This window comes from Schistocerca americana, chromosome 2 (assembly GCF_021461395.2).
Source record: "Schistocerca americana isolate TAMUIC-IGC-003095 chromosome 2, iqSchAmer2.1, whole genome shotgun sequence".
NCBI lineage: Eukaryota > Metazoa > Arthropoda > Insecta > Orthoptera > Acrididae > Schistocerca > Schistocerca americana.
The window spans coordinates 701212376-701231703 of NC_060120.1; the positions used below are offsets into that span (position 1 = coordinate 701212376).

Below are 19328 nucleotides of genomic sequence, written 5' to 3' on the forward strand. Positions count from 1 at the left end.
GATGTGCTTTTTGTTCTTCAGCGAGCAATTTGTTTTGCTCTAAAAGTTGTCGGTCAAGTTCCCTGGTAAAAATGGAAGAAACAGTAACAGATAAATCCTCTCTTTATAGCAGATAAAACAACTGAAAATTTGAATTTAGTTTCATTACAACTTTAACACAATTTTAAATTTACATTCACTAGTAACAAAGTTAGTTGCGATATATTGTGCTGGACTCTGACTCAATGACAAGTGTGTGTGTGTGTGTGTGTGTGTGTGTGTGTGTGTGTGTGTGTGTGTTTTTTCTAAAATCTTTCCCATTGTATGGACCCATTTAGGTGATGGAAAAATGTTTTTGTTTGATGTCTCCATATTTATTATTACTCCATTCTACAAACTATCATTGTGTACTAGGGTGGCAGTTGTTATGTATTTTACACAAAATATCCATTGTCTAAATATCAATAGGAGATTGCAGTATACTGCAGGAACTTACTTCTGTTTGCGTATTCTGTCTCTGCTCATCATTTCTGCATGTCTTGTAGTTGACATTATCATTTCATCCCACTCTCGCTTTCGTCGAGCTTCTGCCTCCCTATGCAACTGCAACATTGAAATATTACATTTTTGGTAAAAGTTAATTGTAAAATTTAGAAGTCTAACAATAGTAATGAAAGAAAAGCTATCTTTCATTGGTCTTTCTGTTCCTATTGTCATTTTGACATGCTTCAAATAATCATAGGTCAGCTTTGGTATTATTGTTCTCAGAAAGTGAATTTGAATTGGTTGTGTTTATTCTGAATCCACAGACTGTATTAACATCATACTGTGATTAGTTTCCTGTTCAGAAAGGGAAAGCAACTGGTGATGTTAAACAGTGACTCATTTCTGTTATGGTGAAGATATGGATATGTAAAACAGAGAAAAATGACAGCAATTTCAAAAATGAAGAAGTAATGAAGACGGTAAAAAATGGAAGATTATCCAGAATTATTGTTTTAAGTTGTTGAAGAAAGTGGATGAAAGAGCGAGAATCAGTAAGTGTCCAACATTGACGAAATGCATGAAAAACATGCAAAAATGTCAAAATTGTTCTTTGTGAGGTGATTACAGGTACATAGGACTATCAGAAGCACAGCATGTACTGGATGATTAAAAACCTCACACAAGATCAAATTCCATCAGCTGACTTCTTCTGCCATTTCTTCTCCATGATAAAATACAAGGATACAGTTTTATAGGCAGGGCTGTGATGGGTGACTGAACAGGGAAATTTGTCAACACTCTGAGAATAAGGTGCAATGGAATGGGTCTCTATTAATATGGGGGAGGGAGTTCTGTTGTATGACACCCTTCTTTCAACAGCAGACAACTCCAGCTTTGTTCGTTACAAGACACTGAGGTTTAAACATAATTGAGTGATGGCAATTCTCTGACAGATGCCTGAAATGCTGCAATCCATCATTTATTGCAAGGGATTGCAGTTTTCTTTCTGATGTCATCACTCAGTTACATTTAAGCCTCAGTATCTCAAAATGAACAAAACTGGAGGTGTACCACTATTGAAACAAGGCCTTCATATTTCCTACACTTTGTACATTCACTTTCTTGAAATGTGGTGGTAGTGATGTGTCTGTGTTCAGTATTAGAGTTTCCAAGTGAAACAGAGAGTTGAGACATAATTAACACATTGATACTCCCATAGAGTGGAGATAGTACTAAAAGGAAGTTGCACAATAATAATCGATGAGAAAAGTAAGATATATGCAGATAGTTGTAATAGTGATAGGAAAAGTCAGTTTAATCTGTTAACCAATCTGCGTATGCAACTCAAGGTTCTACATTAAAGTGTCAATAATAATGCTAAGACTCTGTGTCACTGCTGTGTAAACTTTAAGAATTCATAAAGAGAGCATGTGATTATTATTCCATTGCCAACAGAATTCAAATGAAAAGAAAGAAAAATGTGAGAATAGCAGATGAACAAAAAATATGTAAGAACACATGCACAATTTTTATAGTACTTTTGTCTTTTTTAAAGTATCAACTTTTTAAAAAATTTGCTCTCTTACTAGTGCTTTCTGTCTCTTGAGAATCAAGTGCACCTCAGGATTGAGAATTGTAGCGGCCTCCTAAATACACTATGTGATCAAAAGTATCCGGACACCCCAAAAAAACATGCGTTTTTCATATTAGGTGCATTGTGCTGCCACATACTGCCAGGTACTCCATATCAGTGACCTCAGTAGTTGTTAGACATCGTGAGAGAGCAGAAGGTGCGCTCCGCGGAACTCACGGACTTCAAACGTGGTCAGGTGACTGGGTGTCACTTGCGTCATATGTCTGCATGTGACATTTCCGCACTCCTAAACATCCCTAGGTCCACTGTTTCTGATGTGATAGTGAAGTGGAAACACGCACAGCGCAAAAGCGTACAGGCCAACCTCGTCTGTTGACTGACAGAGACAGCCGACAGTTGAAGAGAGTCGTAATATGTAATAGGCAAGTATCTATCCAGACTGTCACACAGGATTTCCAAACTGCATCAGGATCCACTACAAGTATTACCACAGTTTGGAGGGAGGTGAGAAAACTTGGATTTCATGGTCGAGCAGCTGCTCATAAGCTACACATCGCACCAGTAAACGCCGAATGATGCCTTACTTGATGTAAGGAGCGTAAACACTAGACAACTGAGCAGTTGAAAAATGTTATGTGGGGTGACAAGACACGATACACAATGTGGCGATCTGATGGCAGGGTGTGGGTCTGGTGAATGTCAACTGCCAGCGTGTTGGAGTGCTAAGAGTGAAATTTGGAGAGGTGGCGTTACGGTGTGGTCATGTTTTTCATGGAGGGGGCTTGCACCCCTTGTTTTGTGTGGCACTACACAGGACAGGCAAACATGGATGTTTTAAGCACCTTATTGCTTCTCACTGTTGAAGAGCAATTCGGGAATGGGGATTGCATCTTTCAATACGATCAAGGACCTGTTCATAATGCACGTCCTGTGGTGGAGTGATTACATGACAATAACATCACTGTAATGGACTGGCCTGGGCAGGGTCCTGACCTGAATCCTGTAGAACACCTTTGGGATGTTTTGGAACACCGACCTCATGCCGGGCCTCACCAACAGACATCGATACCTCTCCTCAGTGCAGCACTCTGTTAAGAATGAGCCGCCATTCCCCAAAAAACCTACAAGAGTGGAAGCTGTCATCTAGGTTAAGGGTGGGCCAACGCCATACTGAATTCCAGCATTACCGATGGAGGGCAACATGAACTTGTAAGTCATTTTCAACCATGTGTCCAGATACTCTTGATCACATAGTGTAGATCACATGTGCACTACACAATAGGGGCTGCTACCCAGGTGGCTGATCATGTGTGGAGTACACCCAAAATTTCTTTTAACTTTAGAAACTCTCCATCAATTCAAGACAACAGTAGCTGTAGGAGACACTGAGGTATTAGGGTTATATTCAAAGAAAGAGCACGAAACAATTTAAATCCTAGTGATAAACTGCCAAAGCATTCATAACGAAGTCCCAGAGTTTGAAGCATTTTTAAAAAGATGGTGGAGGTCATATAGTATTAGGAACAGTAATATAGCTAAAACCCAAAACTGACAGCAGTGAGATTTTTGGGTCAGTCTAAATATTTTTCAAAAGGATCAGCTAACAGGATATGGAGCTGGTGTATTTGTTGAAGTAGGCAAGAAATTCAAATCCACCAAAATAGAAACTGAAGCTGTGTGTGAAATGATTTGGTCAAGACCCAGTGGACATAAACCAGTATTTGAATGTTTCTATTGACAATCATACTCACTTGTGGGTGTAACTAAGATCTTTAGAGAAAACTTCAGTTTGCTAGAACGAACATACCCCAATCATGATGTCATAATTGGAGGAGACTTCAAGCATCCAAAAATGGAAAAATTACAGGTTTGTAAATGATGTGTGTGACAAGACATCCTGAATGCCTTCTCTTAAAAGTACTTGGAACAGATAGTTCAGGAGCCCACTCGTATCTGACCTGTTTGAGAATGCCCGTATTGAAACGTATTGGTAACCATGTGGTTGTTATTACTTTGCTTTACTCTACATGTGGCAAGGGCCTTATTGAACATATGCCTGCTCCACGAGCCTCTTCCATTTCTTGCTGTTGAGTGCACTGTTTGTCCATTTGGCACTGACGTTCATTCTAGCTGTGTCGTCCTGCAAGTCATCTTGTCACGTAATTCTGTGTCTTCCTCTTCTTATCGTTCCATCAATTGTTCTACAGAATTCTGTTCTAGATAGTCTATTGTAGTGCCCCCAGAATTTTACAAAAGTCTGGAGTCACTTGTGTTCCAGCCACTTTGAACACACATTATTTTGAAGTGGGTTGTAGCATAAACAGATACACACTGCCGCAGAACGTTATTTGTGCAGGCTAACCGAGAAAGAAGAGCAAAACCAGGCCAACAAGTGATGCGCTCAGTTGCAGCAAAGAGAAAGGAAAAACTTCTGGCCCAGAATTCTGTGGACGAATTTCATGCACGAAAAACGTTGGTGATTGTTGTGAGTTCTGGAGAGACAACGGAAGAAAAAAAAAAAAAAGATTATTATTAACAGTGACTTGGTCTCAAGCAGACGGTCATGTATATTTGTATTGTATCATTGAGGAAAAATGTTGTTTAATTTGGTTGAATTCAGTCGTGGGCGAATGCCCTAAGTAAGTGTTGGCAGTGAAATGGTGTAGCAGTTAAATGGTGTATTGAATTTTGAATATAGAATATGTTAACAGCAACTGAATTTTTAGAGACTTTATTTGGACTAGACAATAGGATTTTGGAATAGTAGATGAATTTTCCCCTTCTTCAAAATATAGAATCTTCGGAGAAGAGTTTGATGCAAGCAGAAGACGCCGGAGTTACGAGGAAGCCGAGCCTGTATCCAGCATTCAAGTAAGTTCACACTGATAGTCCAAGGAGCGCGGCTCTAAGTTTTAGAGAAGATACAACGGGGCACCACACTATTCATCATCATTTTTGCTGTGTGACCTGCCCAGTTCAACCTTCTCTTCTTTAGCACTTCAATGATGGGTACAGTTTTTGTAAAACTCCCTTAATCCTTCATTTTTTAATCATCTATTCCACGTTATTTTCATCATAGAAAAGTCCAAAAAATTTTCTTTACTACTTTTTTTTGGCTATTAATAGTTATCTTTGACCACTTTCTAAATATTAAGCTTCACAAGTGTATATAGATCAAGGCAGTCAGATAGATGCAGTATTTCATAACTTCTGAATAGCATTTGACTCTTTATCATGCCAATGATCATTAACAAAAGTATGATTTATGTAATTCCAACATTCTGTTGATAAAATAACCACAAACTCAGTTTTTATTATTATTTATTCAGTTTATTCAGGCTCTTGTCATAGTTGTGTACAACTCCTTGGTAGTGCCTGGCTTTGAATACTAACTTTCATTCTCAAATTTTTGTCTGTATTTCAAGTATTATTGTATTATTTTCATACCACATTTCTCATGTAGATCTGTTTTATAAAGCCTTTAGAGTACGTGTACATATATCACTGGAATTATGCTGTTACACACAATTGAAACATAGGCAATGGTTCGAGAATGAACATTAACATTCAAAACTAGTTACTACCAAGAAATTATGTGAAACTTTGACAGAAATCTGAATAAATAATAATAAAAAGTATTATATTGAGTATCAAACAGAATTTATGACTGGATTGAGGGATTCTTGGTAAGGAGGACACAGCATGTTATCTGGGATGGAGAGTCATCGACAGACGTGGAAGTAACATTAAGTATGCCCTAAGAAAGTGTGTTGCGACACTCGTTGTTCATATTGTGTGATAACGACCTGGCAGACAATATTAATAGCAACATCAGGCTTTTTGCAGATGATGCAGTTATCTATAACGAAGTACTGTCAGAAAAGATTTTGTATTATTTAAAGTTGTGCAAAGATTTGCAATTTGCTTTTAGTGTATGATAATGTAAATTTACACTATTAACTAGAATATTAGTGATTTAAAATTAGAATCTGTCATCTTATACAAGTATCTGAGTGTAACAATTAGTAGGGATATGAAGTGGAATGATCACCTTGGCTCAGTCATAGGTAAGGCAGGTATCAGCAGTTTATAGAGTGGTTTGCTTAGAAGTCACTTTGCATCCTATCTTAGAATACTGCTCAAATGTGTGGAAGCCACACAAAATAGAACAACAAGGGATAATGAAGGTGTACAGAGAAGGGCAGCACAAATGGTGGCAGGCTTGAGTATCTCGAGAGAGATTCATGTAGATGTTGAAATATATGAGTTGAAGACAGAGAGAAATCATTCCTTGAACATGTAAGGGAAGAATCCAGAGATATTCTTCAGTGTGCTGCGTATTGCTTCTGTAGTGACCGTGAAGACAAAATTAGACTAATTAGAGCACTACAGAAGTTTAAAGCCTTTCTTCCCTATTCCATACGAGGTTAGAATGGGAAGAAAGCCTAATGTGTTGTACCATGCTAAGTATTGTATGAAGTAGTTTGCAGAGTATGCACGCAGATGTAAATGAAATTCAGATAATTTACACCTCAACCACCAGTTAGTGGCAAGTTCGCTTATTTCAAAGGAAACTGTGTGTCAGAAGAGTAATACCAAATTCAGAAACAAGTCAAAAACAGTTCACCTTGCCTTAATTATGTCACTCATTTGAAACCATTATAAACACACCCTTCCCCACCCCAAAAAAGCTCAGAGTAAGATTAATGTATGTAGGTGGACTTGGACAACACTGCTGTAGATACTGTTCATGTCTCTTTGACTGCTGCATGCTCCAGTTTGTTGTCTCAAATAAGTAGTCTCTGAGAATTGGAGCACATTAGAAATTAAGTAACTTCAACATGCCACATCTTCTCCATGATTTTAGTCATATGTTTGTAGTGCTGAATACTCTATGTGATCGAAAGTATCCGGACACCTGGCTGAAAATGACTTACAAGTTCGTGGCGCCCTCCATTGGTAATGCTGGAATTCAGTATGGTGTTGGCCCACCCTTAGCCTTGATAACAGCTTCCACTCTTGCAGGCATAGTTCAGTCAGATGCTGGAAGGTTTCTTGGGGAATGGCAGCCCATTCTTCACTGAGTGCTGCACTGAGTAGAGATATTGATGTCGGTTGGTGAGGCCTGGCACGAAGTCGGCATTCCAAAACATCCCAAAGGTGTTCTACTGCATTCAGGTCAGTACTCTGTGCAGGCCAGTCCATTACAGGGATGTTAATGTAATGTAACCACTCTGCCACAAGCCATGCATTATGAACAGGTACTTGATCATGTTGGATGATGCAATTGCCATCCCCGAATTATTCTTCCACAGTGGGAAGCAACAAGGTGCTTAAAACATCAATGTGTGCTGTGATAGTGCCACACAAAGCAACAAGGGGTGCAAGCCCCCTCCATGAAAAACATGACCACATCATAACACCACCGCCTCTGAATTTTACTGTTGGCACTGCACACACTGGCAGATGACGTTCACCGGGCATTCGCCATACCCACTGTGCCACTAGATTGCCACATTGTGTACTGTGATTCTCACTCCACACAACATTTTTTCACTGTTCAATCATTCAGTGTTTACATTCCACCAAGCGAGGTGTTGTTTGACATTTACTGGCATGATGTGTGGCTTATGAGCAGCTGCTTGACCATGAAATCCAAGTTTTCTCACCTCCCGCCTAACTGTCATAGTACTTGCAGTGGATCCTGATGCTGTTTGGAATTCCTGTGTGATGGTCTGGATAGATGTCTGCGTATTACACATTATGACCCTCTTCAACTGTTGGCGGTCTCTATCAGTCAACAGACAAGGTCCGCCTGTATGCTTTAGTGCTGTACGTGTCCCTTCATGTTTCAACTTGAGTATCACATTGGAAATAGGGAACCTAGGGATGTTTAGGAGTGACACTTAATCACCTGACCACGTTCGAAGTCTGTGAGTTCTGCAGAGCACCCCATTCTGCTCTCTCACGATGCCTAATGACTACTGAGGTTGCTGATATGGAGTATCTGGCAGTAAGTGGCAGCAGAGTATACCTAATAGGATAATGTATGTTTTTGGGGGTGTCCGGATACTTTTGAGCACATAGTGGATGTTCAGTAATTTCATGTAAGCTAGTGTATAATCACTTTACTGGCATAAGATGATACAAAAGGCTAATTTAAAAATGTGATCTGGGTTCTCTCTCTTTCATAACCAAAGAAATCAGTCATAATCCTGGGCCTCTTGAGAATCCAGTAACTCTATACATGAGTAAGAACTAAAATTCAGTTCATCCCTAGCGCTACATGATATTTATTTTCCCAGGTGCTGGGAATGAATTCCTTTTCCCAGGTGCTAAGCGTGATACAATGGCTTTCTTTATCCATGCATGTGGTACTTATAATTTGGCAGGGATTGCAGGAATGCCTTATATAATTGACTCGGACACACTTATCAGTCATGCAACACTTACGACATTGTCATTTTAAGGAGTTAAAGAACTTAAAGATTCTTGTCTTCAGATTGCTAAAATTAAGCAGCAAGCATAACTTCTGTCGAATAAGAAGCTCAAGAACCACTCCAATCATTCACCTTCAGAATGTTGTCCCTCATAATTAGCTTTGGTAAACCATAGATGCATCTTGAATGGTAAAAGTGAATGCACACAGCATGTGACAGCAAGGGTTGCAACACTCAGGGTACTGCTCTGAGGGCCACTATTCAGCCCCAACCTCTCCAACTTGACTTTCCGAAATCAGTATCCTAAGTAAAAATGTTACTAGAAGAAATGTATCAAAATGAGATGTCCACAGAAGCTCCACTGGTAGAGCAGTCTGAGGGTATTGTGTCTCCAAGGGATATCATTAGATCGAGATTCAAAAAAAGGTACACACAAGGTTGCAGTCTCTAGTAAGATTAAGAGATCAGTGGTGGAATGATACTTCCTGAAACTGTACTGGAAGAGACTATGGAAATCATGTGAATTGAAAAAGGCAAACAAGACAGCTGTTCATCGTGTGCTCCACAGCCTTTGTGATGCAGATGGCGAAAGTAACACTAAGACTACTACTGGGGCTACGTATGGTCTTTCCCGGGTGTCAGGAGGGGCATTCAGTAGATGTAATGTAAACAAACAAATGATTAGTTTCAGAAAAATTGGATGATTTATAGAAGGATAAGAGATCCACAAATTGAGAAAGTCAGTAATGCATTGGTCAACGTCTGGTCCTTATACAAGTAGTTATTCAGATTGGTAATAATTGATAGATTCGTTCGATGTCTTCCTGAGGGATATCATGCCAAATTCAGTCCAGTTGGCATGTTAGAGCATCAAAATCCCAAACTTGTTGTAGTGTGCTGCCCACAATGCTCCAAACATTGTCAATTGAGGGAAGATCCACAACATTGCTGGCCAACACTGGGCTTTGCAAGCACAAAGACAAGCAGAAGAAACTCTTACCACATGCAGGCAGGCATTGTCTTGCTGAAATGTAAGCCATGGATGGCTTGCCATGAAGGGCAACAAAACAGGGCGCAGAATATCACAACATACTGCTGCACTGCAAGTTTGCTACTGAAACACCTTTGGCCTGGAATCTCATTGATTGGAGTAGAATTTTCTTCGGTGATGAGTCTAGCTTTGAACTGAGTCCTGATGACCAGTGAAGACAGTGCATCAACAATATTCTGTGTCCTGTTTTGTTACCATTAATAGCAAGCCATCCTGGGATTACACTTCAGGAAGCTAATCCTCACCCACACATGTTGAGAATTCCTACAGCTTGTTTTCATGCTTGCCAAACCCTACCTTGGCCAGCAGAGTCATCAGATCTTTCCACAATTGAGAAAGTTTGGAGCATTACGGGCATGGCCTTCCAACCAGCTTGGGATTTTGATGATCTAATGTGCTGAATTTTGCTCTATATCCCTCTTGAGGACATCCAACAACTTCGTCAAACAATGCCAAGCCATATAACTGCTTGCATAAGAGCCAGGCATGGAGCAACACATTACTGATGTGCTCAATTTGTAGAGGTATTTTTCTTGAATAAATCATCCAATTTTTCTGAAATTATAATAATTTGTTTGTGTATACATGTACATCACATCTACTAATTTCTGTCCCATTCAGGTAGTTCCTTCATTGTGCACCATTTGAACAATCCAATGTGGGTAGCTAGAGTTATTGGTATTGGCTTATCTGTTACCCACAGAAACAATATTGACAAGAACAAAAGAACATAGTGCAACAGCAGTTGATCATTTATTGCTAAATCCAGCAGTCTTACAAGAAATAAAAGTGAGAATCATAATAAATATTCTGTCTCACCAAAATTATTAAGCAGCAGCAACAACTCTTCCCGGACAATGAAGATTAGCAAAGAAGAGAACAGTGCAGCTTCATAGATCCCTAAATGTGGACACAGTCACACTATTCAGAGAGAATTTACTGAATGAACAATGGAAATAAACTTATGACGGGCACACAATAGATAATAAATTTAATTATGTCTGAAAAATATTCGTGCAACTCTGCATTCTCTACTACAAGTACAGGAAAGTTATATTAGAAACTAAGAGGAGGGGCAGCTAACATCTGGGATAAAAAATTTTTTCAGCAGGAAGTGAAACCTTTATTTAAGGTAGTGGCTAGCTTAAATTCAGATTTAAAGATACAAAGAAGTAATACTGCAAAATTTTAACCATTCATCAAAAATATAGAAGATTGTACTACACACAAAAATTATAAAATTCCACAAACAAGATGAAAACAATTTTAAGGTATTATTAAGCATGAAATGAATAAACTTGAAGACAAAATATTCAACATCTGGATGACAGTAACTGTGAGACATGATATGTTAGATTCAAAACTTGCCACCAACTGAAATGAACAGTAGCATAAATCACAAGGATAAACAAGTGGATCCACTTGCAGTCTTCAGTTTGGCCAACTCAACTGTTACAGAGATCCCAAAAATAATTACATCTCCAGCCAATCCCTAGGGATGGAGGGGTGGCTATGATATCAGAATGGCAGGCAGTGGAGGGCTGAGGCATGGAGCTGTTTTCAGGCAGGGGATGAATTTGTTGCCATTTGTAAGCAGATAGAAATCACCCGACTATTATCAAACAATTGGATGCTCTTGCAAATGGGACTGTTGGAGAGTCTACGAAGACATTGTACCAGAGATACCAAAGATACCTCAAGTACTATCCTCTCCTGTAGATACTGTCTTTTTTGCAGGAAATACAAGGCTGATCATTACTCACGCACATGACTGAGAGTGGTGTGTCATTGGTTAAGTCCAGGTGTCCTGTGTAGGGGAGACAGAGACCAGGGACAACTCAGGATATTGCACCATCCAACTAACCAACTGGTTCGAGGTGCTGTCTTCCACTGACACTGAAGCTGAGCCAATGAGACTCGCCTCATCTGATGGGAAACCTGCTGTGTCCTGTGTCAACTGGTGGTGATGCAAAGGGGTAGGATCTATTAGTCATTAGCAGTTCAAATGTGTGGTAAATAATTGTACCCCACACAGAGATGGCACCAAGAGATGGGAAGGACCACTAGGTGCACTCAGTGTGTGTGTGCCAGGAGACATGTTGAAGAGGCTATTCCAGCAGCCATTTAAGGAACAGGGTGCCACCAACTGTAGATTCGAACTACATGCTGGAATGAGCTATGCCTGTCATCACGGATCTCAGGTCATACTTGGATCATGCCAGTCACTAGTAGAGAAGGCTGAGAACACTAGCCTTGCTCAAGGAGTTTCAGTGAAACTCACAATATGCAGAATTGTCCCCAGAACAGGTTGTGGCCCCTGGTTCTGAGTTGAGTGGATGGCATGAACCAGAGACTGAAGATTCTGTGACAAGCTAGGCTGTGACTTCCCAAACTTGCGCTGTAGGTTTGAGAATTGTAGGGTCCCATAAATGGATCAGGTGTGTGCTACACAGCAGAGGCTGCTACGCAGGTAGCTGACTGCATGATTAGGTGACTCTCCATCCACTCTATATAATAATACTTGTTGAAAATCTGTTAAGTATTAGTGTATGGTCTAAAGAAGTGCCTCCAACAGGTGATATTATTAAAATCCTAGAGGTTAACTGCTGAAGCATTCCCAGCAAAGTACCACAGTTTGAAGCACTCCTAAGAAGCAGTGAAGCTTTCATAATACTAGGCACTGAAAGCTGGTTAAAACTTGAAGTTGATAGCAGTCAGATCTTTATGGAAATGAAGGTGTACACCCAAAGGACATGGAAATGGGAAGCTGTATGTGAGATTGTTTATGCAAGACCTAGTATCAAGGGGGCATAAAATTATAATGGCTCCTACTGTGCACCACACTCACCCAATATAACCAAAAGCTTTAGAGGAAACGTCAGTTCGCTTGTATATAAGTTACCTGCAATCACTGGAGGAGACTACCCATCCTCTTTGAGAATGTCCACACTGACATTGGTATCTGTGACCAGGAGACAATTATAGCAGTGAGTCAGTTTGTCACTAAACTTTGAAAAAACACACTACATGCAGTTCAGAACTTGTAAGGGGTGTCCCAAGAGTATATGTCTAACATATGATGACAAGAAGATAGAAGAAGTGGACAGTGTTAAATTCTTGGGATTACAGCTTGATAATAAATTCAATTGGGAGGAGCACACCACAGAACTGCTGAAGCGTCTTAACAAATCTCTGTTTGCAATGCGAATTTTGTCAGACGTAGGGGACATAAAAATGAAAAAGCTGGCATACTATGCTTACTTTCATTCCATAATGTCATATGGGATTATTTTTTGGGGTAATTCATCAAGCCAAGCTAAAGTTTTCCGGGCACAAAAACGTGCAGTAAGAATTATATGTGGTGTGAACTCAAGAACATCCTGCAGAAGCCTGTTTAGGGAACTAGGGATACTAACTACAGCTTCCCAATATATTTATTCCTTAATGAAATTTGTCATTAAAAATATATCACTTTTTCAAACCAACAGCTCAATTCATGGAATCAATACTAGAAATAAGAATAATCTTCACAAGAATTTAAAGTCACTTAGTCTTGTACAAAAAGGTGTGCATTATTCAGGAACACACATTTTCAATAACTTGCCAGCAGCCATAAAAAGATTAACAACCAATGAAATTCAGTTTAAGAGAAGCCTAAAGGATTTATTGGTGGCCAACTCCTTCTACTCCATTGATGAATTTCTTAGTAAAACCAACTGATTTGTATATAAGTACAACATAACTTCTGCACAATTTCAGTGCAGTAATGTGTTCACTGAAAATTTGTGTGTGTGTGTGTGTGTGTGTGTGTGTGTGTGTGTGTGTAAGTATAATCTAACTTCTGCACCATTTCAGTGCAGTAATGTGTTCATTGTAAATAAGTATTACAGTAGTTGTATTACATGTTTATTACCTTATAAATAAATAAAAAAAACGTTTTTTATTTTAAATTCAGTGCATTAGTATTTGTAAAATGACTCTTAGTGTTCATTAAAAATGACGATCATTCCACTTGGGACCTGTGGAATGGTACATTACTTTATTTGTTTTAGTTGTAAATATTTGTCATGTATTGTTGTTTTTCTGACATGTTCCACATCCAGGAGGACCTCCTCACTACGGATCAATTGGAATGAAAGTAAATCTAATCTAATCTAATCTAATCTAATCTAGTACCAGAGTACAAAGGGCAACTAAAACAAGTAGGAAGATTTATATGTCTAGCAAACTAGTCAAAGAAGCAATAGTGTCATACCTGAATGAGAAACTTTAAACTTTTAGCTTAGGACATGAGCATGTGGAATAACTATGGCTCAAGTGTAAAAGAATAATGACCATGCACTGGATAGAGGTGTTTCCTTACAACAGTTTATGATGGAAGAGACCCTACATGGTTTACAGTCACTGTATAGCAACTTCTAAAGAAACAGGGACTATTGCATAACAGATGTAAATCAGAGCATAGGGCCATAGATAGAGAGATGCTGAAAGGAAAGCTTTTGGGTGTCAAGAAACCAACTTGTGAAGCCTTCAGTGACTACCACAGCAGAATATTGTCAAAAGATCTTTCACAAAACTCAAAGTAATTCTTGTCTATCTAAAGACTGTTACTGACACACAAGTTAATGTCCAGTTAGCCCTGGATAAGGCAAGGAAATAACACTGGGAGAGGCTAGGCAAAAGCAGTATTTCCTTTACAAAGGAAAATCTGGGGAAGTGCCCCAGCTCAATTCTTGTACCATTAAAAATATGTGTGAAATAGATATTACTGTCAGTGGCATTGATAAACATCTGAAATCATTAAAACTGAACAAAGCCCCAGGGTCCAGTGGGATCCCTATCAGATTTTACACTCGATTTGCAGTTGAGTTAGCCCCTGTGGTAACTGCAGTCTATGATAAATCCCTTGAACAAAAACTGTGTCCAGTCACTGGAAGAAATTACAGGTCACACCTGTCTGCAAGAAGCATAGCAGAAGAGGTCCATGAAACGACTGTCCAATATCCTTGATACTCATCTGTTGTAGAATCTTAGAACATATTCTGAACTCAAACATAACAAGGTATATTGAACAGAATTACCATGCTGATCACCGTAGATTTCAAAAACATCGATCATGTGAAACCCAACTAAGACTTTTCTCACATGACACCGTGAAAGCCATGGATCAAGGTAGTCAGGTGGATGCAGTATTTCTTGATATCCAGAAAGCATTTGACTCAGTACCACACCTACACTTATTGTCAAAAGTATGATTATATGGGGTATCAAGTGAAATTTGTGACTAGATTCAGGACTTTTTGGTAGGGAGGATGCAGCATGGTATCTTAGATGGAGAGTCATCATCAGATGTAGAAGTAACTTCGGGTATGCCCCAGGGAAGTGTGTTGCTGTTTATGTAGTATATTAATGACCTTGCAGACAATATTAATAGTAATCTCAGACTTTCTGCAGATGATGCAGTTATCTTTAATGAAGTATTATTTGAAAGACGCTACATAAATATTCCTGTCAGATCTTGATAAGATTTTAAAGTGGTGAAAGATTGGCAACTTGCTTTGAATGTTCAAAAATGTGAAATTGTATACTTCACAAAAAAAAAAAAAAATTGTCCTACAAATATAGCATCAGTGAGTCACAGTTGGAATTGGTGAACTGGATGTAACACTTAGTAGGGATGTAAAATGGAACAATCATATAGGCTTACGAGAGCATCGGTTCTCTTCTCATTTTTGTTCAAATATATGGTATATGCAAGTGCTTGGCCATAAATGAAAATGGGAATTCCAGATAGCCAAGCATTTATAAAAATGTAGCATTTTTGGCACAGATTAGGGGAGACATGAACTAATCAAAAAAAGTTTTGCATCACCCCGGTTCCTAGAATTCTTGAAGATAAATGTTGACTGTGGATGTTGAATCACAGACACAGTTCCTATGACTGTTCAGAGATGCCACTAAACCCAATGTTGTTTGGACATGAAGGAGATACAGAGAGACAAGAACTGTCAATGACATGCCTCGCTCAGGCCACCCAAGGGCTACTACTGCAGTGGATGACCGCTATCTATGGAATATGGCTCAGAGGAACCCTGACAACAACACCACGTCTAGCGGGGGCTGTTTTGGGGGAGGAGGAATGGGGAAGGAAGTCAGTTGTGCCCTTTCAAAGGAACCATCCTGGCATTTGCCTGGAGCGATTTAGGGAAATCACAGAAAACCTAAATCAGGATGGCCAAATACGGGATTGAACCATCATCCTCCCGAATGCAAATCCAGTGTGCCAGCCACTGTGCCACCTCGCTCATTCCACCATGTTGAATAATGCTCTTGTGCAGCCACAGGACGTTGTGTTAAGACTCAAACTGTGTGCAATAGTCTGCATGATGTGCAACTTCACTCTCAACGGCCATGGTCCACCTTTGCAACCATGACACCATGCAGATGGACCCAAAACATGCTGAATGGACCGCTCAGGATTGGCATAATGTTCTGTTCACTGATGAGTATCGCATATGCTTTCAAACAGACAATCGTTGGAGATTCAGCCAGACAATCATTGGAGACGTGTTTGGAGGCAACCCAGTCAGGCTGAACGCCTTAGACATACTGTCCAGCAAATGCAGCAAAGTGGAAGTTCCCTGATGTTTTGGGGTGGCATTATGTGGGGCCAATGTATACCGCTGGTGGTCATGGAAGGCACTGTAATGGCTGTACAATGCGTGAATGCCATCCTCTGACCGATAGTGCAACCGTATCAGCAGCATATTGGCGAGGCATTCGTCTTCATGGACGACAATTTGTGTCCACATTGCGCACATCTTGTGAATGACTTCCTTCAGGATAATGACATTGCTCGACTAGAGTCACCAGCATCTTCTCCACACATGAACCCTATTGAACATGTCTGGGATGGATTGAAAAGGGCTGCTTATGGACAATGTGACCCATCAACCAGTCGAGGGATCTACGCCGAATCGCCGTTGAGGAGTGGGACAATCTGGACCAACAAAGCCTTGATGAACTTGTAGATAGTGTGCCATGATGAATACCAGCATGCATAAATGCAAGAATTTGTGCTACTGTGTATAAGAGGTACTGGTGTGTACAGCAATCTGGACCACCACCTCTGAAGGTCTTGCTGTATGATGGTACAAAATGCAATGTGAGGTTTTCATGAGCAATAAAAAGGGTGGAAATGATGTTTATGTTGATCTCTATTCCAATTTTCTGTACAGGTTCTGGAACTCTTGGAATGAATGTGATGCGAAACTTATTTTGATGTGTGTAGTTCCTTGACAGTGGTTGAAGAAGTGGTAAAAGTACAGCATACACAAAGACTCTGGAATATAACTTTCCAAGAAGGGGCTGTAATGAAAGCACACAGAACTTCATATTCCATTAGTTTAATTTTGATCTTTAAGCTGTCCTCGGCAGCAGCAAGTCATCAATGGGTTTGGTGCTGGTAAAATCAGCCCATCAAGAGAACAAGATATCATATCCAGAGATTGTGAACCCATTATTGTGGCCAAGATAGATACGAAGCCCACGCCTACCACAACAGTACAAGTCTATACGCCAACTAGCTCCGCAGATGATGAAGAGATTGATGAAATGTATGATGAGGTAAAAGAAATCATTCAGATAGTGAAGGGAGACGAAAATTTAATAGTCATGGGTGACTGGAACTTGATAATAGGAAAAGGAAGAGAAGGAAACGTAATAGGTGAATACGAAATGGGAGTAAGGAATGAAAGAGGAAGCCGCCTGGTAGAATTTTGCACAGAGCATAACTTAATCGTAGCTAACACTTGGTTCAAGAATCATAAAAGAAGGTTGTATACATGGAAGAAGCCTGGAGATACTGGAAGGTCCAAGATAGATTATATAATGGTAAGACAGAGATTCAGGAACCAAGTTTTAAATTGTAAGACATTTCCAAGGGCAGATGTGGACTCTGACCACAATCTATTGGTTATGAACTGTAGATTAAAACTGAAGAAACTGCAGAAAGGTGGGAATTTGAGGAGATGGGACCTGGATAAACTGAAAGAACCAGACGTTGTAGAGAGCTTCAGGGAGGGCATTATGGAATGATTGACAAGAATGGGGGAAAGAAATACAGTATAAGAAGAGTGGGTAGCTTCTAGAGATGAAATAGTGAAGATAGCAGGGGATCAAGTAGGTAAAAAGATGAGGGCTAGTAGAAATCCTTGGGTAACAGAAGAGATACTGAATTTAATTGATGAAAGGAGAAAATATAAAAATGCAGTAAATGAAGCTGGCAAAAAGGAATACAAATGTCTCAAAAATGAGATCGACAGGAAGCGCAAAATGGCTAAGCAGGGATGGCTAGAGGACAAATGTAAGGACGTAGAGGTGCGTATCACTAGGGGGTAAGATGGATACTGCCTACAGGAAAATTAAAGAGACCTTTGGAGAAGGAGAACCACTTGCATGAATATCAGGAGCTCAGATGGAAACCCTGTTCTAAGCAAAGAAGGGAAAGCAGAAAGGTGGAAGGAGTATATAGAGGGTCTATACAAGGGCAATGTTCTTGAGGACAATATTATAAAAATGGAAGAGAATGTAGATCAAGATGAAATAGGAGACTTGATACTGCGTGAAGAGTTTGACAAGAGCACTGAAAGACCTAAGTCGAAACAACGCCCCGGGAGTAGACAACATTCCATTAGAACTACTGACAGCCTTGGAAGAGCCAGGCCTAATAAAACTCTACCATCTGGTGAGCAAGATGTATGAGACAGGTGAAATACCCTCAGACTTCAAGAAGAATATAATAATTCCAATCCCAAAGAAAGCAGGTGTTGACTGATGTGAAAATTACTGAACTATCAGTTTAATAAGCCACGGCTGCAAAATACTAACACGAATTCATTACAGACGAATGGAAAATCTGGTAGAAGCCGACATTGGGGAAGATCAGTTTGGATTCCATAGAAATGTTGGAACACGTGAGGCAATACTGACCCTACGACTTATCTTAGAAAATAGATTAAGGAAAGGCAAACCTACGTTTCTAGCATCTGTTGACTTAGAGAAAGCTTTTGACAATGTTGACTGGAATACTCTCTTTCAAATTCTGAAAGTGGCAGGGGTAAAATACCGGGAGCGAAAGGCTATTTACAATTTGTACAGAAACCAGATGGCAGTTATAAGAGTCAAGGGGCCTGAAAGGGAAGCAGTGGTTGGGAAGGGAGTGAGACAGGATTGTAGCCTATCCCAGATGTTATTCAATCTGTATACTGAGCAAGCAGTGAAGGAAACAAAAGAAAAATATGGAGTAGGAATTAATATCCATGAAGAAGAAATAAAAACTTTGAGGTTCGCCGATGACATTGTAATTCTGTCAGAGACAGCAAAGGACCTGGAAAAAGCAGCTGAACGGAATGGACAGTGTCTTGAAAGGACGATATAAGATGAACATCAACAAAAGCAAAACGAGAATAATGGAATGTAGTCGAATTAAATCGGGTGATGCTGTGGGAATTAGATTAGGAAATGAGATGCTTAAAGTAGTAAATGAGTTTTGTTATTTGGGGAACAAAATAACTCATGATGGTCGAAGTAGAGAGGATTATAAAATGTAGACTGACAGAGGCAAGAAAAGTGTTTCTGAAGAAGAGAAATTTGTTAACATCGAGTATAGATTTAAGTGTCAGGAAGTCGTTTCTGAAATTATTTGTATCGAGTGTAACCATGTATGGAAGTGAAGCGTGGACGATAAATAGTTTGGACAAGAAGAGAGTAGAAGCTT

The 19328-nt window shown here is 39.7% G+C and overlaps 1 protein-coding gene across 1 annotated transcript in view; it reads right to left on the reverse strand.

Moving 5' to 3' along the window:
- The window catches only part of LOC124594354 (RIB43A-like with coiled-coils protein 2), a 135610-nt gene that overhangs the window by 171 nt on the left and 116111 nt on the right, over positions 1 to 19328 (reverse strand). Inside the window, exons 6-7 of the mRNA XM_047132722.1 lie at positions 476 to 582; positions 1 to 62 (exon numbers count right to left, since the gene is read on the reverse strand). The exon at positions 1 to 62 is cut by the window's left edge and continues 171 nt beyond it. Coding sequence (XP_046988678.1) covers positions 1 to 62; positions 476 to 582 — 169 coding nt within the window. The remainder of the gene's footprint in view (positions 63 to 475; positions 583 to 19328) is intronic.